General features: G+C 36.0%; 1 protein-coding gene across 2 annotated transcripts in view; it reads right to left on the bottom strand.

Moving 5' to 3' along the window:
- The window catches only part of FARS2 (phenylalanyl-tRNA synthetase 2, mitochondrial), a 736,489-nt gene that overhangs the window by 569,316 nt on the left and 139,568 nt on the right, over positions 1-27,605 (bottom strand). The window contains exons 2-3 of one of the 2 annotated variants that reach the window (XM_007488013.3): positions 26,359-26,501; positions 9,796-10,431 (exon numbers count right to left, since the gene is read on the bottom strand). In XM_007488013.3, the coding sequence (XP_007488075.1) occupies positions 9,796-10,410 (615 nt within the window). In that variant the 5' untranslated portion in view covers positions 10,411-10,431; positions 26,359-26,501. The remainder of the gene's footprint in view (positions 1-9,795; positions 10,432-26,358; positions 26,502-27,605) is intronic. The other variant, XM_001378268.4, reaches the window with a different exon arrangement.

Genomic DNA, 27,605 nt, shown 5'->3' with positions numbered 1-27,605 from the left:
TTGAACAAAAATTTTAAATCTAGGATTTTTATTAAAATACAATCCCCCCCCCCCCAAAGTGGGTGTTAAGAAACACCCAGTTCAGCTCAGGATGCATGGTTCAGTTATGGGTGTGTATGAGTCAATTAACAAAAGAAGAGGAAAAAAACAAAAACATAAAGAAAAAATGGAAGAAAATTAAACTTTTGGGAGAAAGAAATAAATTCAAAATCAGAATCAAAATATCAAAATCTATGTATATAAAATTTTGAGTAAACAAGAATAAATTCATAATAGATTTCTAACAGGCCCTTGTATTAGGGTCAAATGAAAGTAATTTCTATGCTACAAGTCTGTAGGACAGAATGCAGTAATATTTCACTTACCATTTTGTAGCCAAGACTACAGGAAGTTGCCATACTGTAAGAGAGAAAAAGGACTAGATTTTTTGTGTGTGATAGGGCAGTGTCATTCCCTGGTCTGATTTTTTTGTCATTCTCAGGGATAGGGGGAGCCAGGATGATAGCTAAAGTTCGGTACTTGTCTGTGCGTATTTCACAAAGAATGTGGATATAAGGAAGTCCTATGTCTTGACATATGTCAAGCATCGCAACCTCGAGTCTCACTCTAGGTTCAAGTCCTTTGTAATTGACTTAGAAGTTCATCAATCCTACCTGGATTGGTTTCTTTCCTTTTTGACCTGTGTGCTCTTTTGTTCCCTTCTTCTGGAATCAGACACAATCATTAATCACAGTCCCATAACATTTATCAATAAATGGCAGGTTCCCACAGTCTAAAACTTTTGAGTATGCATTAATATTATTGCAAGTTTATATATACATTAAAATTATATTACTGCTGAATAAAAAATTAATATTGATTGTATGTACCTTAAGGACAAGAAATGAGAAAAGGGAAATCAAATATTTTAATCAAAATAAAAGAAAAATAATAAAAATGAGGGGAAAAAATTCAGGAATTCAGTGTGTTCCCAAAAAAAGAGTATCCACTTGTCTATGGATTATTATTTCCAATGCATGTGATAGGATACAGTCAATCAGTCTCAATAAAAGTGACATGTGCTTCAAATGCAACAAATGAGAGAAAAAAATCAAATACTGTATGGCACAAGTAAAGTGCAACAAAATAGTGCAAATCCATCAATAGGGAAATAAAAACAAAAATGTTAAAAATGTGTAATCACAGGGATACTGTAGTCAAAAATCCATTTTTTCTTCTATCTTCCTTCCTTCTTCTTTGCTACTCTGTGGAGGGGAGACAAAACTGAAAAGGGTTAATATCTACAAAAACAATACAATGTAAGGAGCACCACTTTCTGCCCCACGTGGAGGGGCAGTACCCTTACTATTTCTTGGACAAGCTCCACTTAAGTTATATTGTTGTTGGGTAATTTTGTTTCAGTCATCATTTTCCTGATTTCTATTCCTATAGTTATCATTGCTTAAGTTGTGGTTTCTATTACTATTATTATAGTTATTTCTATATTCTGTAGATGTTAATTAAACTGCATATTATTTCTGATTGCCTTGAATAAATTTCTACACTTTCATTCTGTAGCCCTTCTCACAGAATTGGCAAGTAATAGATTGATAGTTTGATTCTTGGAGAGGGGTAAGTGCCATTGGTGGAGTATCATGCCCTTTTTCCAGTTTATCAATCTTATTTCTTAAATATTTAGTCTCTTCCTCTTTTTCTTTCCCTTTAAAACATATAGAACAATTTTTTCTCAAATCATCAAGATCCATTTCAGGCCACCTTGGGCAATGAGTTCTAAAATAATCGCTGATCACTTTGCAAGAGTTATTGACAAAGTGCCTTCTGATTTGTCTTATGTAATTTTCTTTAGAAAGGTCAAAATCTAGCTATTGACCCCCAAACTCAATTATTCTTACTGTGAATCTGGAGGGTGACTCATCATCATTTGGCTTAATTTTTTCAAATTCTGTCCATTTATCTGTGCTTTCAGCACACTCTGTCACATTCAATGAAAGAATAGGAGGCAAAAGAGATATGAGTGTAATAGAGAAAACAGGATCTTTTTGGGATAAGCCAAAAGCAAAACAAAACCCAACTTTGGTGAATAGATCAAAGGCAGAAATGAAAGGAAAGGAAGGGTGACAACTTGAGAGCAGGGCAGAGCAAGGGAAAGAGAAGAGGGGCGCAGGAGCAGAAACAAATGCAATAAAGTATTGGTCTCTATGGCTGAGTATGCTCCTTTGTCATCATTTTCTTCTTCATAAAGTGGGGCAGGGAAAGAAAGGAAAAAATACAAGAAAGGAGGATGGAGGAAAATATACAATTAATAATCAAAACACGAAAATGAATGAGATGAGATCCCTCGCAAAATAAGAGAATAGCAGGATATACAGAATAGAAAGCAGAATTCAACACTACATCATTTATAAGAAAAGCACTTGAAATATACAGATTTACAGAGTTAAGATGAGGGGCTGAAACAAAATCTACCAACATTTTAATTGCCATAAACTTGGGAAAGAACCTAATTTTAAAAAAACCTAAAGACCATTTTCTCTAATAAACATACTCAAAAAATAAATAAAATTGAAATGTTGAATAAAAATGTTAGCAAAGAGGCTACAGCATATTTTTTAATTATATACTATGATTGGGTTGGATTTACAATAGGAATGCAAGATTTGTTCAATGTGAGAAATATTTAAAACATAATAAACCACATTAATAAAAATTAAAACCTCATAATTATATCAATAGTTGCTAAGAAAAAAAGGCTTTTGAGGAAAAGTTTCTTTTTAAAAATAACAGCAACAAATGAACCTTTTCTTAATAGAGTAAGCAGTAGTCTTCTAAAACACAGAGCTAATACAACAGTTAAAGGAGAAAGACTTGAAGGCATTCTAAAAAATAGAACAAGAGCAAAGCAAGGATGTCCACAACTATCAATATTATTTGATAATATTCTAGAAATGCTAACTATAGCAATAAGACAAATAATATTTGAAGAAATAAATATTAGAAAAGAAGTAAGAAAACTGTTGCTTTTTGTAGATGATGTAATCAATGGTCCAGCTAGAGAACCATCAAGAGTCAACTACAAAATTCACTGAAACAATAAGTGATTTCAGTAAATTAAAAGATTGTAATATAAATCTACAAAAATAATCAGTTATTTCCTACAATACTAACAATACAAGCCATGAAAGTACCACCAAGATTGTTTAGAATCAAATCTAAAAGAAGTAAAGAGCATGAAATTTAGTATATGACCTTTGGAATACTTAATGAAGCTATGGAAAAGCCTTCTTTGACTTTTTCTAGACTATCTTTTTCTAGACTATACACCAAAAATCTGAATAAGTGATTTGGTTAAATTATTACCAAAATAATAACAACCTCAAGTTGCCATTTAGATAGAGCTTTAAGATTTATAAAATGTTTTATATCATATCTACTTTGATACTCCCAAGACTGGGAGGTAGGTGTCATTATTATCTCCATTTTTTAGATAAGTAAACCAGAGGACTGAAGTTAAAAGATCTGCCCAGGTTAACATACCTAGTAAGTGAGGTCATATTTGAACTGAGGTTTTTCTAACTCTTTAAATCCAACACTGTGTACTGTTCCACCAAGATGCTAAATTGTGGCTAGTAGAAAATTATGCAGATGTATCTGAAACTCAGTAGAAACTGACACTTGCTCCTATGAAAGACAAGGGGAACTCTTGCTAACTGATAAAATGAATCAGGGTAATGAGGCTTCAAATGATATAATCTGATCATAGTCATATACAAATCCATAGACTTAACTAAACCACCTTTGGGCCATCTGTGTAAATGTAATGAACCGTGCTTAATCTTCGGACTCTGTGAACTTTTTAGATAGAAATCAGAGAGGATTTTTAAACTGCAAAATTAATTTAATGGAAAGCTAATATAGTCAACTGTAAAAAATGATTTTCTCATCAATGCTTCCCTTAATTCATCTATATTTTACATTGTAATCATCACATTTTCTTCTTAACTTAGAAAGGATAAAGGCAATGTGTATTTCAGGTTCACAGGATGACATACTGAGATTGGTAAGTTTGAAAATTATTGGAATTTGATTGTCAACAAGTACTCTCTATTCATTATCACCAAAAATAACTTTAATTTGAGTCACCCCTGGGAATGGTGATCAAGACTAAGAGGCAACTAGGTAGCTCACTCAGTAGATAAAATGCCAGGCCTAGAAATGGGAAGTCCTAAGTTCAAATCTAGCCTCAGATACTTCCTAATTGTGCAACCCTGGGCAAGTCACTTAACCAAAATTGCCTAGCCCTTATCACTCTTCTACCTTGCAACTTATACTTAATATTAATTTTAAGCCAAAAAAGTTTTTAAAAAAGACTAAGCTAGCCATAGAGATATTTAATTTGGTCTAGATCATCCCTAAAGAAGTTTCGCTTCCTGCCATTTTAATCCTAGTTAAAAGGATTTCAGAGAGAGAGTTTGGGTCTTATTCTCAGAGCTTCGTTGAAATATGGGAATCTTTAAAGGCTAGCTTCTTAAATTCCTCTGATGATACCTTAGGATCAGAGCACACTAAATAGAATTCTACATTAAATTAGACCCATCTGGTTGGCTAAGAAATAAACTCATCAGTCTAAGGTATAATAGATTCAAACAGAACTAAATAAAATGGCCCATGCCTCCTGTCCTCTCTAATTTTGTATATGAACCATTTCCACATTTGTGTTTTTTTCTTTTCAGAATACTGATAGACACTGTGTGACCTTTATTGCCACATTTTACATCACAGGGATGTAAAAATGGGTGGAAGTTCTTGTTTTCCCAATGAGGCAAGTAGAGCTGACAAATGCTATGACCTGGATATCAAGAGATTTCTGACATTAATTTTACATGGATGAAAATATAGCTCTTCTTGTCCATTAATGGTAATTGGCATCTTGTCAACCGACCCCATTTCCTGGAGACCTTGATCTGTCGGCTTTTTTATCATTTTAGTTTTCTGACAAGCTTTTACTTTTATCACTACGTATTACTCTTCAAATTTTAAAATGTCCAGCTTTTCCCAACAGTAGAAATATTAATAAATGTCTCATATAGAGATAGGATTGCTATGCTATTACTGTTACTATACTATTAAAAATGCAATTTTATTATAAAACCATAGCATCTAAAATTTTGGAAGGTCTATGCCCAAACCAAACTGTTTCTACCTAACAAGAGAACATGCAGGTTCTCTCTGAAGCTTTCCAGAGGAGGAAAATGAATTATCTCCCAAATTAATCAACATAAGTTTTCTTCAGTTCTTTTTTTTTTTTTTGGCTTTTATATGCCTCTAACTCTGAGTCTCTAGAACTTCTATCAAGTTTTTCTATCTCTGCCCTGTGAAAGAAAGCATGATCTAAACTCTCCCATAGAATAGAATTCCAGATAAAGAGAGGATGATAGCATATCTCTGGTGTCTTCTTTTCTCCAAGCTAAATATGGCCCATTCCTTCCATTGATGTTCATATGACCTGGTCTTCTCTAATACTCTTGAAATTCTGGTTACCATCCCATGCAAAGGTTGCAGACAGCTTGTCAATGTCCATTCTAAAATGTGACATCCAGAACAGGAAAAAAAAAAGTCCATATGGTTTAACTATGGTAAGGTTTATTTTTAGCTATACTAGGAAAAAGAGTAAAATCAACAAAAGGAAAGTATGCTACTCAGAATAAGTAGAAAAATGTTGACAGATGATATATATACATATATATATATATATATGTATGTATATATATTATATAAGCATTCACTTTTAATTCTGTATCTATTTTTTCTGCTAAGGAAAATTACCTTCAGATTAGAAAGGTTGGACCAAAAATGGGTAAAAGACAATTAGAATTCAAAGGCTTGGAATGATGGCAAATACTTGAAGTAGCTAAGGTAAGAGGAGCACTTGAGCTCAGGAATTCTAAGCTGCTATCATACTAAAACTAATCAGGTGTCCACAAAAGTCTAGTTTAATCCATAAATGGGAGTCTCTAAGAATCTGCCTAAGAAAGAGTCAACCAGGCCAATTTAGAAATTCTTTGTCAGTCACCAGTGAGATTGACTTGTAGAGTGACTGTGGCTATTGCACTTCCAGCACAGGGAAGATAGGGATACAACCTAAAAAATAAAAATAAAAAATAATCAAAATAATTTAAAAAATAGTAGAGTACTAGTTGCTCACAATGAGTTAAAGTCCAGATGAATTTTATCCTCAAATATGGAAAGAAGTGATGGATGTGATTTTTTTAAGCCACTGATAAATAATGGAAGATAGGACTGAATGAAGGCTAATGCCTTGATTATCAAAAAAAAGAAGAGATTAGGGTCTACAAAGCATAGGATGGTCAGCTTGAATTATAACCACTTCTTCATGCAGTTATGCTAGTTATAATTTCCTACATTTCCTTTTTTAAACTGCTCAGAAACCATTCCATTAATAATACATTCTAATTAAAATTAAATTGATTGGTTTATAATTTGCAGGCTCCACCCTTTCTCCCCACTTTCCCCTTTTTCAGTAAATTAAGAATTTGCTCATTTCTGATCCTGTGATAGCTCTATAATTCTAGCATTTAGTTTAAGGTTTCTTGACCCTATTGCCATATACCACTTGATTCATAGGATATAGCCTGGTGATAGGTGAAGAAATAGGGTAAAGGACTGCATGGGAGAGAAAAGCTTATCCCTATCCTTTTTTTTAAATCATGCTGCCTATTAGTAAAAGGAAAACAGGAATGGTGACTAGTGTATAATTTTAATTTTTACACTAGTTAGTGTCAGATGATTAATTTTTATATTGATCTTATATTTTAACAAGTGAATTGTATAATACTAATGATTTTCAGTCCCAGTGGTTATGCTGGTTATTGAACAGTGTGAAAGAAAGAGAGGTACTGAAGGAAATACAAGGACTGGATTTTGCAGGGTTTTCTCATACAAAAAGGAGATAGAACTTTGGCTGCCAGTGGGGGATGGGAATGGAATGTCCAGCTAAGAAAGGCAGGTGAACAGTTGGGCATACCCCCTTTTTTTCCTTCTGAACTGAGGAGGAAGGGAGCAAATCTCACTGGGCTTTTCTGGCTACAAATCCCTTTTGTACATTGAACTGAAGAGATTCAGAGTAACCATCTGTCTTCATAGTTGTTGGATAAGACTTTTTCCCTTTGGGGACGGCAATAGCCTATTCATCAGAAGATTTTCTTCAAAAGCTATCTCTCTGTCTCAAGAAAATACATCTTGAATACACAAAGATCTTAAGGTCTTCCAGGGACTTAGTCCCCAGACTTGAGCTTCAACCCCTGAAGAAATTCTAGGTAGAAAATAGATTAAGGATTTCCTGTTCCCTCTTCCTTAACCTACTATACCAAACCTATCCCTAATAAATAGATCTTTTAACTTACTGAGGAACCAGACATCTTCTTCAATGTACTAAAAAGATCATAGAAAACAATCAGCTAAAGAAGAGAATAATAACAGAGATTGAAGGGGATTTTTCTCTTACCCTTCAGCTTTGGTAAGAGATCCAACTCCATTTTCTCTGGGACAGCTCTACCTGAGAGGGAAGTGGTGTGTCTCTTTATCTGTTCCCTCCATCTCAGTTATCTGTCAAACTTTGGTTCCTGATCTCCCACTAGTACAACAGTGAGGAAAGACCTTCACTAATAAATGGTAAGAGGAGTTACAAGTATATTATGAAATTCCATGTCCTATTTCTAAAATTCATTCATAAATATTATAAACATATGTTATTGGCACTCTAGTATGGAATTAGCAATCAAATAATGTTTTATATATGTATATTTCTTTTTTAAGTGAGTTTGGATTATTAATTCTTTCCATGTAATTTTATATTAGAATAGATTGGGAAGGCAAGAAATTCTTATAATAGTCCAATGCTGGATTAGTGAATGAATGAATGAATGAATGAATGAATGAATGAATGGATAAAAGGAAAAACTTTCACTAAGTGCTTAGCCTAAGTCAAGCACAGGGCAATGGAGTGGGTGAGATGCAAAGAAAAAAAATTAGATAGTCCCTGTTTTTAAGGAACTCACATTCAAATTAGAAGAGGCAACAGAAAAGAAATTTCAGCTGTATGGTAAATGGAAAGGAAAGGCCAGGCCTAGAAGTTCTGTGGTTTCAACTGTAGTGCAAATGGAAAGGGTCAGAGGTAGTATGATATATAAATAATTAAGATGATAGTACCAGAAAAAACAGGGCACATGGTAAGGGACTGGTGCTCTTCTACCTTCACACACACACAAAAGGATCTTTTGACTTTCATCTCATTCAAATCCTGTGAGCAGTATGACTCAGGCAAGGGGGATTTCAAGGTTCCTGAGACAGCCCTAATGGTGGAATCTCTTCTTCTGAATGATTCTAGAATTTCCCAAGACCACAGAGTAAGAAAAAATGACAATGATAATAATTATAACAATAAGTATTTATATATAACACTTTAAAGTGTGTCAATTACTTTGCAAGTAGTTAATTTTATTCTTACAACAACTGTAAGGCAGGACTACCTTCATTTTAGAGATGAGGAAACTGAGGCAAAAAAAGAGCTAAATTGGCTTGTCCTGGACTGTGCAGCTAATGAGTTAACTCCAGTTCCAACACTCAAACCATTATGTCACCTCACTGTTCTCTTAGAGAAGAGAAGGAGGGAAGAAACAGCAGTGGATCTTCCTATAATGAAGTTATACTGACTGGGTACTGGGACATCATGGGCCTAGGGAGGGAAAGAATGGGAGAAGCAAGAAGGGCATGACACCTCCTGGTGGCAATCAAATCTAATCCACATAGATCCACAAAAATACCAAGTTGAAAGGAGATAGGAAAAAAGCTGGTATTATTTTAGGGGACAATTTAATCAACACAATTCTTATTCCTAATCATCCAAATGAAGAACAGATTAGACTAAGAAGAGTGACAACAGAATCAGCCTATTCTAATGACTGGGCCTATTGTATTAACCCATCCAAGCCATTGGATAACATAAAATGGCAGTGCCACAGTGAGGGGTCCCAATGCATCAAGCCTGAATTTGAGACTGTAATTTAAATTCAATCACAAAAAAATCAATATATTATATGTTATATATGTTATATATGTTATAAGTCAACCTGAGGCAAAGAGGTGGCACAGAGGATAAAGAGCAAGGTTCAGTGGTAGGATGTCCTAAGGTCAAATCTAACCTCAGACACTTCCTCACTGTGTAACCCTGGGCAAGTCACTAAATGCCAATCGCCTAGATTTAATACTCTTCTGTCTTGGCATTAATACTAAAACAGAAGGTAGGGTTTAAAAGAAGAACGGAATCTTTTTCTTTTTTTATTTTACTTTTTATTTTATAGAAGAAAAAATGGAGGCCCAGAGAGTGTGAGTGACTTTCCTAAGGTTGCAAAGTCAACAGAGATGGGAACACAAGCCCAGGTCTTCTAACTGTGTACCGTGTGGTGTGACACTGATGCTGGGCTGCCTCAGGGAAAGACAGAGCAGCAAGGAAGCTGCTCCATCGTGTGGGGACGAGAATGAAGAAATAGCAGAGGAAATAACAGGCTCCCAAGTTGGCACAGGATATATATGCCTCTGGTTCTTTATAGGCTGCACCTATCAATCCCTCAGAAAACACTGCTTATTTACCCAGTTTCTGTTAGGTATTAATCTCAAACTGTGATAAAGCTAAGAGCAAGGGGACAAGAAGTCAAGTGCTCCACAATGCAAACATGGAGCCATCTGCTCTCTTGAACTCTCCTGAAGGGATGCCTTTACCTGACGCTTGCTGAAGAGCCGGACGGCTTCCAGCTGGTGGAAGACAGGGTAGTGGTGGGAGTCAATCTGGTCTCGCCGATAGACGTCTCCAACCACAAGGAAAGCCTTGAGGCCAGCCCTCATCAAATTCCATTGGTGGGCTGAAGTGTGAGAGCGTAGCATGTGAGCTCGGTTCAGGTAGTAGTTATCCCCCTTCTTGCGGCTCGGGTGATCAGCTGGGACAAGGAGACTATCAAAGTTCTGCCACGGCGTGACAACTGGAGAGAGGCTATCGAAGACTGAGAAGAGTGGAGTCCCGTACAGGCCCACATACTGCTGATAAAAATGGCGCTTCACCCTCTCCAGGACCAGCCACAAGGGGTGATATTTCCTCTGATGCAAATTCTTTCCCACTTTGGAGAGAATCTTCCCTGGAACATTGCTGTGGTCATCCCGGGGATATGATTTGCCCAGCACCTCCACGGAACTGCCGGAAGGGCCACTGGCAGCAGCGAGTTCTGTGCTGATGGTCTGGGAGGCCAGAGACCTATTGCGTTGGAAGATACTTCGGACCCAATTTGAGCACACTTTAAGATGGTTGTGCTGCACATTTTTAGTAAGACTCCAAAAGGTCATGGCAGTGGCTCTTCAAAGGCTCTAGAAATGAAACATCAAAAATATAGACTTAGGATTTATCTCTGCTGAACCTTTGCTTTGCTTTTCCTTTATTGATCCCTACTCCCCATCCCTACTACATCTCTCCCAACCACAACAACTGTACAACAGATGAAAACACAATTATAAAAATAGAGTAATGAACATGTTATATTGACTATTAAACAATGAAAAAAAATTGAAAACAATCTTTAGTTGCACATTAATCTCCACAACAATGCTCTTGGCCTTTAAATGTTTTTTTCCTCAATAGAATGAGGGCAGGTACTGCTTGATTTTTTTTTTCCCTTTGCATTCTTAGTTTCTAGTATAATACCTGGGATATGGCAGAAGTTTAATAAATATTTGCTTAGAGACAGAGAGGAGGCTCATTAAATAGAAACCCAAGTTTGAAGATGGGAGCTCCTGGGTTCAAAACTGGCCTGAGACACTTCTGAGCCCCGAGATCCTGGGCAGGTCACTTAAAACCAATTGCCTAACCCTTAGCACTCTTCTGCCTTGGAACTGATACTTGGTAAGAGTTTTAAATAAATAAATGCTTAATGACTAGTTGATTGATTTTTTTTACAGAAATTTCCTTTTTTCTATTTTATGACATAGTTGGTAGTCATTAAGAGGAAGACAGTTGTAAACTGAAACCATCTCCTTTAAATATACAGAGAGAAAAGTATATTATATACAGATAGAAAAGAAATTGAAAAGATAGGTTGAATAGATGTTATCCTTATTATTTAAAAGTTACTATGGTTACTATGTATTTTTTCAAAATGTAAACAGTACAGATTTCATGGTTCTATTGGGGATGCAATTATACATTGTTTATTTAATTGTATTTGTTGGGATTCTTTTTTTTTTTAAAACCCTTACCTTCCGTCTTGGAGTCAATACTATGTATTGGCTCTAAGGCAGCAGAGTGGTAAGGGCTTGGCAACGGGGGTCAAGTGACTTGCCCAGGGTCACACAGCTGGGAAGTGTCTGAGGCCAGATTGGAACCTAGGACCTCCCATCTCTAGGTCTGGCTCTCAAACCACTGAGCTACCCAGCTTCCCCCATTTGTTGGGATTCTTATTAAGCTTATAAACATAAAAACACAGTATGATAGGATAAACTGTTTCAAAATGGTACCAAGAAGTACCTACCACACAATTGATATTTGGCACACCTTATTAATGTTCTATATGTTTTTTAAAAAGAATGATATAGTCAACAAGCATTCAAAAACTGCTTAATAAATGTTTTGCTTTTGGATGAGTACAGTGGAAAGAACCCTGGCTTCATTCAAAGATCTTAGGCTTGAATCTAGGCTCTACTATTCACCAACTATATGACTTTGAATAAATCAATTCATTTCTCTGGGTCTCTATTTCCTGATCTATAAAAGGAAGGGGTGAACGAAATGGCCTCTAAGTCTCCTTCTTCAATGCCCAAGTATATAATGAAAATAGAAAAGTATGGCTGTAATGTTATTTTTCTGATATCACAAAATGATATTGCCTATACTTTATAAGATTTTCATATAAGATATGTAAATATGAGGATGAGGTAGTTATTTTTATTTAGTGTAAAAAAATTATAGAGAAGTCTTAAAATGTTGATTGATAAGGAATAACAATGCGAGACAACTGTTAGCTAATTATTTAATGAAAATCTTTTTATTTCCCTGAAGCTATACATACTATTATTTAAATTTAATGCTTCTTCTGTCATTATGGCATATCTCAATTAAATGATATATTTTTAAAATCCTATTCTTTAAAATATTCAATTAAATTATATTGGGTATCCACAGTGTACATTATGGAATGGGAGGAAATAATAAAATGGAAGACAAGGCCCTACATCTCGGAAGAATTATAATCCAGTGGAGTAAGGAAAGTAGTGATGAAGATGATGAGATTAATAACAATATAGTCCCAAAATCAGACTTAGACTGCTTTTATCAAGGTCTCCCTGATCTTTAGGCCTTATGCAGGGGTTTATAGATTGGCCTTTGTGGTCAAGTATAATCTTTGGTTTACCCTAAACCTGCCTTCTCTAGATGGGTATCACTATGTTTCAGAGAACTATGACAGTAGGCAGAAACTTGTTGAGTCCATGAGAGAAAAACTAGGTATTGATACTTTTGCAAAAATCACTCAATTTTTGCATATTTTCACCTTGAGTAAAGATATCAATCTAGTTCATATCTCTTGTGTATCCAAATTAGGCTGATTTTCATTCTATATTAATACATTTGTTCCTAAGTGCAAATGAAACTATTCACTCCAATGTTATCGATGATCTATTATTTGCCAAATCTGAGGGCCATTCCTCAGTTCTCATCCTTCTCATATATCAGCTTCACTCAATGCTGATGACAACCTTTTCTCCTGGACCAATTCTCCTCTTTGGGTTTTGTGATACTGCTCTTTTCTGGTTCTTCTTCTACCCATCTTACCATTCTTTCTTTGTCATTCACATCATGCCCCTTAACACTAAATGTTTTCCCTAGGATTGGTTTTGGATTTTCTCTTTTCCCTCTAGAGTCTCTTCATAAGCTCATTGGTTTCTATGAGTTTAACTATACCAGATCTATAAATCCAACACCAGTTTTGCCCATGAGCTACAGTCCCACAATATCAATTGTCTATTAGATCTTTCAAATGGGAAACATCTTTTAAACTCAACACATAAAACAATTCATTATCCTTAATCTTCTAAAACCATCTGTCTCCTAAAATTCTCTGTCTGTCAAAAGCAACAGCATTCTTCTAGTGTAATTACAGAATTATCCTAAACCATTTACTTTCCCTCCCCTCCTCTATCCAGTTTTGGAATTTCACACTATATATTCATACTGTATATTCTATTGGGCTGGAACCAATTACATTATGTAACATAATTATAACTGGATAATGTAAATTCAAATATAAACAACCACTTCATAGGATTCCTTATTTAAACTGATTGGGACTTAGTCGTGCAAAATATCAGTATATTTTTTAGCCATACTGAGATTCAGGTGTATACATACATACAACTAATTGTGTTCTTTTTTCCTATCTTAGAAAATGAAAAGCTACTCACCAGATAATATGGACTTAAATTCCTGAGGTGCATTACTGTAACCAACTGAGAAGTCAATGCTTTGTTTAGAGTGCAAAATCATGAGTGAGTCAAGGCAGTGTGGGAACATTATACTTCTCAGTTCAGTTTTCAACATGTGCTGGTTTTAAAAAGACCCTTTCACAAGAACTAAGAATGCAAAGTACAAAACAGATTTGTAAAATGTGTGGAACTTATAAAATAGATCTGATTCCTTTAGATTATATATATATGTATATATATATATATATATATACATATATATATACATCATTCTCTCATGATGTTTACAGGACTGCTTTTAGGAAAAGATTCATCATAACCCCCAAAGAAATCTGATCTGTTTGGAAGGCCCTTTGAATTTCTTGTAGTCGAGTCATCAAAACAGACAGATATGACTGATGAACAATTTAAATAATGCCAAGTCAATTTTAGCTTGCTGAATTGACTCATTTATTAACAAATGATGTTCAATCAATTTTTAGACAGTTAAATGACATTCTTGAAAGTAAGGACTATGCAAACATTAAGGATACAAAAAAAAAGACAAAACTAGACCCTGCTTTCAAAGAACTTATAGTTAAATGGGGGAGAAAACATACAAATAACTATACACAAACAAGATACAGCCAAGATAAATTGGGAGATAATGTTAGAGAAAAAGCACTGGCCTTAAAGGGGAATCTCTAAAGAGGCAAAAAAAAAATCAACAATTTTTATCATCTAACTACCACACGATAAAGAACATCTATTTGTGATGTTCATAGTCAGTACTCTCAATGGCAATCACTCAGACAAACCATTTTCCATTTAGTGAAGACACAATCATTAGTTTTACAACATTGTTCAAGGGCACCATTAAATTATTTTTGATGCAATTACTCAGAATGGTAGCCTTTCGAAGAGATTTTGCACATGTGCTACCATTATGGGATGATGGTTGTGGAGCACGTTGACAAGATTTAGAAATAAATCTTTCTTAAAGCTGTCAGCTTTTTCATCATGATCCTCAAGCAATCTCCCACCTTTTGCCAAACAAAGAACAATGTCAATCAATTGCTCCATTACCCTTCTAGGGCTGCTCTTCTGCTCCCGGAGATAACTTGGCTTATCTTCATCCAACATGTCAATAGATTTCCCTTCATTAAAGCTTGACCATGAAGAACAGATCAACATGTGGGATTCTGACAGCTGGTATTTTTACAAGCATTAGCCCCTTGCCAGTTTCCGAATCCCTCAATGATAAATGTGGGATCAGAGAGACCTTTCCTTGATACATCATTTTAGAGACTATAAGACACTTTTACTTTTCATCACAGCTGAAATAAAAACTTACTACCCATTTTCTTCTAGAAAATATGCTTTAATATAGGCTAATGAGGACCTTTGGATAATGGAGATTGACTTCTAACCTATTTTGGGGAATATAATTAGATGGGATGTTTGCTATCTTTGAATAAGAACCACAGAGACCAGAACAGAGAGCAGGGTCTATTTCCATTGCTCATGTTGCTGCATGCACTAGGATTGATGGATGGCAGCATTATCGTCTCCTAAGTTCTGAACCAAGAAGTCTGAGGTATTTCTACTACTATCAGTACATTCATAATAATTCTGCTCCTAGTATATTTTGTTTTAACAATAAGCTTATTCACATTTTTTTTAATTAAAAGAAGACATAATAATGATTGATTTAAAATGTAAAGCCATTGGGGTAGCTAGGTAATATAGTGGATTGAGCAGCAGACCCAGGGATAGGAGGCTCTGGGTCCAAATCTGGCCTGAGATACCTCTTAGCTGTTTGACCGTGGGCAAGTCACTCAATCCTAATTGCCTAGCCCTTCTGCTCTTCTGCCTTAGAACCAATACTTAGTAATAATTAAGTAAAAGACAGAAGGTAAGGGCTTAAATATATATTGTTTTGCTATTTCAGTAGCATATTCAAACAAAGATTATGCATCAGGCTGGGCATTCCTAAGGAACTTGAACAAATCAAAACATTTTCTAGATTAGTAGTCCAAGGTAAAATAATGGTAGCACAATACTATTGTAATGAGAATATAGGCCAAAATCAAATACAGTCTTTCTATGCATTTCTATAACATCTATATCACTTACTTGGTACTCATTAAATAATACAGCAATTCATACTTTAAGAGGATGGTGATTAAATTAAAACATAAAGCCACGTTTTTTGGACACACTAGGGTATGCCAGGCCATTACCACTAAACTCCTACAACAGTGATGGTGAACCTTTTAGAGATGGAGTGCTGGGCCCTGCCCCCACTCCACCTCCCAGATCAAGTGCCATGCTCACCCCCACATGCTGGGTATGCCCTGCCCCACTACCCCACACACGGGATGGAGAAAGTGCTCTCATTGGACTTCTAGACGGAAAGGTGAAGTGAAAAAATGTTAGGTGTGGTAGAGAGGGAGAGGGAGTCACCTCCTCCAGAGTGCCTCTGCCTTTCTAGTAACAGACTAAGGGGGATGGAGAGGTGGGAGGGAGGGTAGAGAGTGTTCTGCATGCCATCTTTGACACCTGTGCCATGTTTGCTGTCAATGCCCTACAAACATATCCATCGTAACCACTAAATCAAGTTCCCACTTTTTAAAATGTGTGATTCTAAAGATTCATTGACATTATTTTCATATTCCCTTCCCAGACCTGGCCAGCCATGGACCTATGCTCCACATAAAAGGCAATGTGGAACCCAGGAGGAACAAAGGCTCTGGAATCAGAAGACCTAGGCTCAAATTTTGACTCTGATCTTTGACCTTAAGCAAATAACTTAGCCTTCTTTGTGTCATCTGTAAAATCAAACATTAGTGAGACACTCTGTAGTGGAGTTCTGAAACGCCAGGAGCCAAAGGCACAACATAGCGTTAGGCTGGTCCTAGTGTCTGAGTCATCTGAAATAGGAAGTCTTCATAACGACTTCGTGAGAGTTCTTGGTGCTTTTCATTAAGGCAGGTCTTCTGGGAGCCATGGTATTCAGACTCAGAATGAATTCTCTAAATATATTCATTTGTGGTCTCATTTTGACTGAGTTTTCTCGAAAACTGGCACTGGCTTGGCTTCAACTAAAAAATATCTACTGAACTACATTGTCCTTGGTTGGTTGTCACTGTAGTAGTGGATGGAACTCTTAAATATGCATGGGGACCCACATCCAACTTGGGAGAGATTCACACTCTTTAGGAGTTAGGTACCCTGTTCAACATTCTCTGCTATACATGTGTCTCCCTTCAAAATGCATATGCTGTGTTACACAACATTCAAAATTGTTCTGGGAAATGCAGTTATTTGTGTCATATTGACTAACCTTTCCTTCTCAGTTTCCTTCTCCCTGACACTCGGACCCACTTGTAGGATCTGGCAGGCCAGATGCATGGATTCTCGAGTCCCATTACTGCTTGTGCCCATTCCCTAATGTAATCCTCTATTTCCTTTTTTTTTAAGCATATTAAATCTCTTATACTTATTCTCATAATTTTTTATCCTTTCAACTTTTGTTTCACTCCCCTCACTCTGACCGAACCAAAATATAATTGCTATTTTCTATTAAAAGCCCACTTTCCTCATAACAGTTATTGTAGGCATTGGTCAAAAAGTGTCAAACAGATCTATAGTTGCAATGCTATATTCTAATTTTTCTTGTTTTGGTCTTCTATTGAGTAAATGTTAATGTTACTCCTGTTTTTAAAGCCTTACTACTGGGTAAATGCTTCAAGTTGAAGTTTCAATGGTGGTGAAGGTAAAGTTGAAAGCTAGGACTAAAGGTAGGAAATTTGGCCACCAACATTTCCTGGCTATGCCACCCTGGGTAGGTCACTTAACCTCCATTGCCTAGCCTTTACTATTCTTCTGCTTTGAAACCAATACACAGAATTGATTCTAAAATGGAAGATCAGGGTTTTTTTAAAAAAAGTTTCAATGGCATCATTGTGAATGACTTTATGTGAATAGGAAGCACCCCAGTGAAGGCTCAAGGCTCAATAGTAAGTCATAAGAGTGTACGCCACCAATCAGAGTAAATTCCTAAGACCCTGAGAATCCAGCTATATAGCCATCTTTCAAGAGAACCACCCTGACCTACCAAAGCAGGTGCAGGGATAGTGAGCAAACTAGCCCCAGCTCAAGGAGAGAGAGAGAGCCCCTGAGGAGAGTTGGAAATTGGTACAATAGCTAAATGAAACGTTATGTATTCTTTTACTTGAAAATATCTCTTCTTATGTTTTTGTTTATCTGTCTGCTGCAATAATAAGTCAGAATATTGGGGTTGGTGAATTTTGATGCTTGAAGGGCGTTAGCTTCATGGAAAACAACCACTAATTCCTCTTCTGGAGGAGAGCATTTTATTCCCTCCACAATTCAAGCATGTTAGTTTCACTGCAGACAAAATCATAAGATATAAACTTAAATATTAACTATGTAAGTGAAAGTCACAAAAAAGAAATGAAATCAGAAGTAATGCAAGGAAGCTTAGGATTGTGTCCTTGCTCTGATCCAAACTAGCTGTACAATCTTGGATTAATCATGCCAACTCTCAAAGCTTCACAATTTCTTCAACTTTAAATGTGTAAATAGCAGATGTGACTTCCTAGTCATGATGTAGAATAGAAGGTTAAAAGGTAGAAACAGTGGGATTACTACCAGGCTTAAGAGAAAACAATTTAAGAGGTGTTAGAAAGGGAGAAGAAAAAAAAAAGGGAAGCTGTCTTAGAGAAATTGGATATTCAGAAAGCATGAAGATTAATACAAGTTGTAGAGCTTCAGGGGACAGTCAGAGAAGTAGCATGTTAATGAAATCATCTACAAAAGACTTAGAAACTAGGATAAGTCCTGGAAGAATTTTTCTAGTCAGACTGAAAGGACCTGGAGAGAAGAAACTTGATTTTTTTTTTAATTAATAGTAATGACAGCTAGCTAGAAATTATGTAGAACTTCAAGTTTTGCAAATCCCTTTACAAATATCTCATTTTATTCTCACAACTCATAGTTGTGGTATTATCCTCATTTTACAGATGAGGAGACTGAGTCAGTTAAGCAACTTGCCTGGGGTCTTGGAGCTGGTAAGTAAATGTCTAAGGCCAAATTAGAACTCAGGACCTCCTGACTCTAAATCTAACACTTTATCCATCATGCCATCAAGACATTATTTTGGTGGTTTTAAGAAAAGACTTTTGACCTAGAACTGACATATTCAGGAATGACAGCCAAGGTGCCTGAAAGAAATAAATCTACTTTGGACTGGGAATAGGAGGAAGATTGGACAAGAAAAGGGTTTTCGAGAACTGTGATGGTCATAAGAGGGTGAAATAGAGCAAAGGCCTATAAAGTGATTAGTACAGTGAATCATATCACATAGTGATTAGTACAATGAGATTGCCTATGGAACTACCTGCCTATTGACTCTAGATACCCTGTCTTAGGAGAAAGTGTCTCTTAAGGTAGGGCATATTTTCTACTACATTGGATCTAGGGAATTATGCATTCATTTGATGATGGATGGAGTAGCAGTGACATGAAGGGACAAAAGAAGGGTCCACTGTGACTTCAACACTCTTCACAAAAGGAATGAGCTTTCTTAAGGCATCTGGTAGTGGTGCTAAGAAGAGAGAGCCAGGACTGGAGCTAGGACCTCAGCTGAGTCATCAGAGCAGGGAGGCTTCTCAGACCAGAGTAGAAATATTAATTCTATTGCTCCATCTTGGTGAAGCATCCCTTCTTGTCAACAGGGGCTAGAGTATATAGCTGTCAGCTGGAATTCCAAACAAGGACAACCTTGCAATTATTCTTCCCAGGCACACAGTTTATACCTCCCTTACCTGAGCTGCTCTTAAAACCCTTAAAAAAGGCATTACACAATATCCAGAGAAAGCAATGGCAGGACACCAAATAATATAGGTCAGGACCAAAGAAGGTGCGAAATTGGCCTTCAGCAGTACAAAGAACCTGGTCCTAACTCAAAGTGATAATTCAAGAATTGACTGCAAGAGTAAAATTTAAAAAAATACAACAATCATAAATATCTAATATGGATCTAGGGTCACACAAGAAATAATCCTTAAAGAAAATCACAACATTTACAAGCAAAGGCTTAAAAAGAAAATCCACCCAGCTTGACAAGATCAACTACAATAACTAGAAAAAAATAATGTGATTTTTAAAAAATGATATAGTAAATGAAATGAGAGTTCTAAAGAAAATAACTTAAAAAATGAGACCTCTGGAACAAGGATTCTTAAATTTTTGGAGGTCATGGGCATCTGGCAGCTTGAATCTTTTCAGAATAATGTTTTTAAATACATAAAATAAAATACATAGAAATATAAAAGAAACCAATTATATTAAAAGGTAATTATTAACAACAAAAAGAATTTCAGGACCCTAAATTAAGAACCCTTATTCTTCTTTAAAGACTTGGAAAAAATTAATAGCTTAGTACACGAGCTATAAAAGTTTGCCCAAGTAACAGACTCAACAAAAAATCAAGAGTCAAAGAAAAGTTAATGATTCTATCAGACAATAAAAAATTTTAAAACAAAAGTCAAAAGTCTTTTTTTGAAAAGCAGAAGAAAATGGAAGTTGTCTCATATAAAAACTGACCTGGAGAACAGGTAATAGGGCACAGGGGAACCTAAGAATTATTGGAATACTTAAAAGCTACAACCAAAAAAAAAGAACTATATTTGAATAAAACATAAATAAAAACTGCCCCCCTATTATTCAGAAATCCCAAAATGAAAACTCCTAGTTTTCTAGCCTCTCATAGCCAAACTCATAGCCAAAATCCAGAGCTTCTAGGTCAAAGAAAAAAAATTAACTACAAATAACAAAGAAGCATCAGAATCACACAAGATTCTGACATCCATAAAGGAGAAAGCTTAGGATATGAAATTCCAAAAGGCAAAAGACAACAGGCTTATTATCAAGAACAACTGGGACACAGTAAGAACCTTTAATGAAATAGAGGAATTCCTGCTGTTTTGATGAAAAAATAAGAGCTGAACAGAAATTGTGAAATGTGAATACAGATGTCAAGAGAAATACAAAAAGTTAAACAGGCTTAAAAATTGAAAGGGACTATATACATGGATGAAACATTTACAATCACCTAAGAGAAAAAGAAATAAGTATCCCTTCATAACTGTAATTTCAAGGGAAGGAATGAATTGGGGGAAAAAAATCTTTATAATGAAAACCTCAGACAAATTACTAATTACTCAAATTTATAAGGAGCTAAATCAATTGTATAAAAAAGCAAGCCATTCCCTAATTGATAAATGGGCAAGGGACATGAATAGACAATTTTCAGATAAAGAAATCAAAACTATCAATAAGAACATAAAAAGTGTTCTAAATCTCTTGTAATTAGAGAAATGCAAATCAAAACAACTCTGAGATACCACCAAACACCTAGAAGATTGGCTAACATGACAGCAGAGGAAAGGAATAAACACTGGATGGGATGTGGCAAAATTGGGACATTAATGCATTACTGGTGGAGTTGTGAATTGATCCAACCATTGTGGAAGGCAATTTGGAATTATGCCCAAAGAGCACTAAAAGACTGCATGCCCTTTGATCCAATTATACCACTGTTGGGTTTATACACCAAAGAGATAATAAGGAAAAATACGTGTACAAAAATATTTATAGCTACGTTCTTAGTGGTGGCAAAAAAATTGGAAAATGAGGAGATGTCCTTTGTTTGGGGAATGGCTAGACAAATTGTGGTATTTGTTGGTGATGGAATACTATTGTGCTAAAAGGAATAATGAACTGGAGAAAGTCTATGTGAACTGGAAGGACCTCCAGGAAGTGATACAAAGTGAAAGGAGGAGAACCAAGAGAACATTGTACACAGAGACTGATACATAATTGAATGTAATGGACTTTTCTACTAGCAATGCAATGATCCAGGACAATTCTGAGGGACTTGTGAGAAAGAAAGCTATACACATCAAGAGAAAGAACTTTGGGAGCAGAAACACAGAAGAAAAACAACTGTTTGATCACGTGATTGATGGGGATATGATTGGGGATGTAGACTGTAAATGATCACTCTATTGCAAATATTAATAATATGGAAATTGGGGGGCGGGGGGATAGCTGGATAGCTCAGTGGATTGAGAGGCAGGCCTAGAGACAGGAGGTCCCAAGTTCAAATCTGGCCTCAGCTACTTCCCAGCTATGTGACCCTGGGCAAGTCAAGTCACTTAACCTCCATTGCCTAGCCCTTACTACTCTTCTGCTTTGGAACCAATACGTAATATTGATTCCAAGATGGAAGGTAAGGGTTTAAAAAAATATATGGAAATAGGTCTTGATCAGTGACACATGTAAAATCCAGTGGATTGCTCGTTGGTTACAGGAAGTGTAATAAAAAAGGGTAATAAGGGTAATCTGTGTGACTATTTCTTGTTGCAGTGACATGTACTCTGGCTTGAATCTAGAGGGCTGCTACTAGAAGGGGACACACCTGAGGGCTACTTAGTTAAAATGGGGATAGGTGTACTACAGAGATAGAGAGAGATAGAGAGAAATGCTGCCATAGGGGAATGCTCTGGAGTCTGCCTACTGATCTCTATTTGATGGTTAATGGATCAATCTATTTCCTAACCTTCACCTCCCTTCACTCCCAAATCCCACATAATCCCTCAACCCCTTCCCTTTTCCCAGCCTCTCCCTCCCAGTTTCTTCTTGAAGCTTGTGGCTTCACCCCTCCCCCCTAAGTAGACTATGAAGATACTCTTGTTTTCTTTCTCAGATAAGGGGTTTATTGGGAAACAACAGGATAGAGAACTGATGTGAGAGGGATGAGGGTTTCCCTAATCAATAAGGAGAATTTGAGGGTTTGGGAAATCAGTCCAGTCACAACTGTGACAGAGGGACAGTCAGAGAGATGGAGGACAACTGTTATTCCTCTTTTCTTCACAAAGCCACCAAGGTCTCTCAGCCTAATTTCAGAAGCCCCCCTCAAGGGTCATTCAGCCTGGGAAAAAAGCTAAATAATAGTTCTCAACTTCTTCCACCTTCAGCCAGACTTGCCTCCTTTGATCAGAAAAACTCAGAGAGAGCCAAAAGTTTCTCTCTCCTTTCTTGGTCAGTCAACCCCCTTAGAGAGAGCAGAGGTTTCTCAGTTTCTCCTGGCCAGCTCAACTGCCTCCTTCTCCTGGGAACATTCCGTTTGGAACCTTCTCCTTGATTGACAGACAGGTCCCCAGCCTTGTTTCTTGAATTACCTGGCTTGCAAGTCCTCTCTCTTTTCATGCCTCTTACACAGAAGGGGGGTAGCAAGAAGGGAGGGAAAGAACATGAATCATGTAACCAAGAAAAAATATTCTAAATTAATTAAACTTAATTTTTAAAAAGAGAGAAGTTTGATAAGTGAAGGAATAAAATGCAATAATAAACTAAAAAATAACTGTAATTTCAACAAGGGTCATAGCAAGAAATAAATAATGTGATGGGCCTGGTAATGATTTTGTTGTGCTTTTTTTATGAACTCAAAAGTAGAAAGCAGAAGGAAGAAATAAGGAATAGACTTGGAAAAAAGGGGGAATGGAGAAGCAAAGAGGGAAACATTATTTCACGTAATCAAGGTAAATAAGAAGATAGTACAAACAAGGAAAGAGTAGGCATCACTTTAACCTCTCCTTCAAGTGAACTGGCAAAAGTAGGGCAGAACACATACACATATAAATGAACACATGAATATACACACAGAGTTTGGAGTATATAACAAGAGTCCTTAAACTTCAGCTGCAGGGTCAAATCCAGCCTGTTATATATTTTTGGAAGACCCTCAAGGAAAGAATGTTATTTTACATTTAAAGTTCAATAAAACTTGATTTTAAGAAGGCAAAAACCATTATTAGCTTCAGGCTGTACAAAAACAGGAGTCAGTTGAATTTGGTCTACAGTTTCCCAATCCTTGATGTATAAATATATTCAAGAGGGAAAAAGAAGGGAATGGAGAAGAGTGAGAAGGAAGAATGAGAGAGAGGATAATTGAGGGAGTCATTACTCATAAGCAAAATGGGGGAAGAAGAGGAGGGAGTAGAAGGAAAGAAATGGTAAGAATTTCTTCATCAAATCTGGATACATTTCCTTCTTAATTCTTCACTGCTTCTTTAGGAATTGGCAGCTGGTAGAGTAAGGAAAAAGAGAGGGGGGAAATATAAGAGACTAAGATAAAAGGAAAACAAATTAATATCAGAACAAGTGAATGTGAATGGGATGAACTCACTAATTAAATAGGAGAAAATAGCAGAGTGATTGAGAAAGCAGATTTCTATACTATATTGTTTACAAAAAACATACTTGACATATAATGATTTACAGTGTTATGGGACTGAAAAAAAATCTATGAAAAAAGGGAGAGGGAAGGGAAGAGGAGAAAAGATGCAAAAAATATACATCCAAGATTTACATATTAGAAATGAAAGTTAATTGTAGTTGTTAGATGCTAATGGTGGAGAGGGGCAGTGTTCAGGAGAAGGATAATTTAAAGGCCTCCTAAAGAAAGTGAGATTTGAGTTGAATTTCTTAAGAAGCCTGTGAATTTGGAAATCCAAGAGGAGACTGGAAGGGAGATCATTTAAGTCAAGGGGAATAAATAGATAGTCAAGACAGGGAGTGTTATGTGCAAGAAACAGCAAGAAGGTTAATGTTAATGGATCCTATAATATGTGAAAGGGAGTACTGAAAAGAAAACCGAAAAGGTGGGAAAGAGCCAGACAGATGGTTTTATATTTGATCCTAGAGGAAAAAGGAAGCCACTAGGGTTTAATAAGATATATAAATCTTGGATGTATATTTTTGCATCTTTTCGCCTCCATTAGAATATGAATTCTGCCTTGAGGGCAGGGACTCTTTTTATCACTTTCATTGTATTCCTTGTGCCTAGGGCAGGGTCTAGCTTACAGAAAGCTCATTGATTCAATGAAGACTAACTGAACTGAATGGAATTATAGAAAATTTAGATAGGATAGTTCTGTGGTTATTACTAAATGGGAAAGCAAATATATATGTGTGTGTGTGTGTGTGTGTGTGTGTGTGTGTGTGTGTGTGTGTGTATAAAACTAAACTATGAAGGCCACCTTTTAAGGGCTATGTATTAGGGTCTTAAAAACATCAGAAAGGCAGAAATATCATGTACAACCTTAATTGTTCACAATTCAATAAAAATTATACTCATTGAAAGACTGTTGTAGAAAGAATTAAAAATTTGACACTAAATAACTAAATCCAAAGAAATGGTGGAGCAAAGAACAAATCACAGAAACAATAAATAAATTCATCAAAAAAGTGACAACAGTGACAAAATAATTTTTAAACTGTGGGATGTAGTCAGAGCAGTCCTTAGGGTAGGAGTTCTTAATCTTATTGGTATTCTGGTTAAGCCAATGCAACTTTTCTCAGAATAATGTTTTAAAATACATAAAATAAAATGCATGGTATCACAAAGAAAGCTAGTTATGCTGAAATAAAAAAAGTATTTTTTCTCGCCCAAGTTCATGAACCCATTGAAATCTATGACATATTTCTTGGGAATTCATGAACTGCAGATTAAGTACTCCTGCCTTACAGGGAAAATTATGTTGCCAAAATACATTCATCACCAAAAAAAGGAAATAATTGATCAATGAATTAGGCATACCAATACAAAAATAGAAAGCAGCATGAGAGAGAGGAGAGAGGGAGGGAGGGAAAAAGAGAGACAGAGAGAGAAACAGACACAGAGAAATAAAGAAAGAGAAATGTTGAAATAAATAAAATAAATTAACAAAATTGAAAGCATAAATATCACCAAATAAGTAAATAAAAATAGATTTTGTTAACTTGTAAAATATATAATCATAAAACACAAATTGATAGTTTCAACCACTATCAGGAAGAAATCACAACAAATTAAGAATAAAGCACTGGAGATACAAAAAGAGGCAAAAGATAGTCCCTACTTTCAAAGAGCTTACAATCTAATGGAGGAAACACCATAATAAATAAAATAAACATTTATTATTTTTATTATACTTTATAGATTTTAATATAAATATATTTTATATTTATATTTGTTTAAACATCATAAACGCCTTTTATGTGACTATATATTTTTTTTATTCTAAATTCGGGGATTTGCCAAGATTTTTCTTTTGGATCTTTCTCTTCTCTTCCATTCTTTGTAACACATTGACTTTACTACATATAGATGAGAGAGTGATAACAGGCCAAGAAGTTACCTTAGTTTATACTTCTCACTGTCCCACTAAACCAGAGATTCGAAACCTAAAAGTCCCTCAAGAGGTTCATGGTTATATTTCTGAGAGTTCTGGATAGGAAAATGTGTGTGTGTGTGCATATGTGAGTACACAAAGGTACCCATCTTTATTTTCACTAATCTCTAACTGAAATTTGGCATTTCTTTCAATTGTATAAAAATATGATTCTGAGAAAAGGCTTTCCAAGACTACCAAATGGGTCTATTATACACAAACAATTAAGAAACTGTGCTAAACCTAGGTAGCTTTTCTCCACTTTTCTTCCTCACACTACAGGATAATAACCATGGTATTTATGTGCAAAACTCTTTTGAGTTCTTGACAGAAAGAAGGATTTTTACGGAACATTATCCAAGCTGAGGTATATCTATGTCAATGATTTTTCTTCTCCATTATGATGCCCACCTCACTGCTTGGTTTCATTTCATTAAAGGGTAGGCTGGGGAGGAAGAAGGGGGGAATCATTCCATTATGCTATCCCTTAATAATCATAATGACAAGCTTGGTAGGAAAAAAAGTAAGAATTACTTACTAACTAAAATAAGATAGAGGGCATTGTCCATGGATTCCATTTATTCATATTCAGCCTGTCCTTCACTGCTATGAAAAATGAAAGGGCAAATTTTCAGTAGGAAAATGCCTCTATTACAATATTCTTCAGATACTTCATTTTACCTGTGGTAGGAGTAAAAAGATGGAAATAGATTAAGAGAATTTGAGAGAGTAGAATCAACAAAACATGGTAACTTAATGAAGATAGAAAAAAATTATGAATCATGGATAACTTCTAGGTTAAAACTTGGGTGAATAGAAGAATGAATTATGCTACTCTCAAGAAGTTAGTAGGAGGGGTGGCTTTAGAGATAAAGGCAAATGAGTTTGATTTAAGGCATTTGGGTAATGAGAGATCACAAAGGTGGAAATGTCCAACAGGCAAATAGAGATGCAGGACTAAAGCCCAGGAGAGAGATTATTAATATAGATACTAACAATACCCTCAATCTGGTTTAGCCCAGCTGCTAAGATGGTTTCCTGGGATGCAGCCTCTGCTTGAACTAGAACTACTTGGAGCCCAGGTGAGTGTTGAGTGCCAGGTGGACACCAGTGGTGGATGAGTGGCTGTGAAAAGGGCTGGGCAAGCCTTTACAGCAGAGGTATTGGTCCGTGCTGAACACTTAGACATCCTGTATACCTATGGGCCACAAACTTGTCTCTGAGTTAAGGTGATGTCTACCCTGTACATGTGAAGACTGTCCCCCACCCCATCGTGGAGTGGGTAGATGAAAATAATTTGTTCCATCTGCATGAAAGCAGCTGAAGCAGGCACTGTGGAATGCTTACAGCTGCAACATCATCCATACATCCTGAGCCATCCTTGGTTATCCTGACTTGTCTCACCATTAGACATGGATGACTCAGGGAAAAAAGAGAGGAACTAATGACTTTGTCCTACTCTACCTTATTTAAATTCAATGCATGCATAAGTCAAGACATCACCCCATGATGTCATTGGTCTTTTTAAAAAATGAAGGACAAACTACTCCACCAACATCATCCACTTTACTTACTTGCCCAATATAGAAACCATTATTCATACTAAGGCACTAAAGTAAAGCACTAGGTAAGAGGTCATGTTACAAGCAAACCTATAATCTACCTAAAGGAAGAGAAGTCACATACATGAAGAAAAGAATTCTTTTATAGAGTATTATGTCTAACAAGTATAATTAATAACACAAATTGACTGTACAAATGTTAAGTAGGACACTGAAGTATGGA

The sequence above is a fragment of the Monodelphis domestica genome, chromosome 3 (genome assembly GCF_027887165.1).
Source record: "Monodelphis domestica isolate mMonDom1 chromosome 3, mMonDom1.pri, whole genome shotgun sequence".
In the NCBI taxonomy this organism is placed as follows: domain Eukaryota; kingdom Metazoa; phylum Chordata; class Mammalia; order Didelphimorphia; family Didelphidae; genus Monodelphis; species Monodelphis domestica.
The sequence above is the reverse complement of the archived record's forward strand: the minus strand, read 5'-3'. Positions and strand labels throughout refer to the sequence as shown.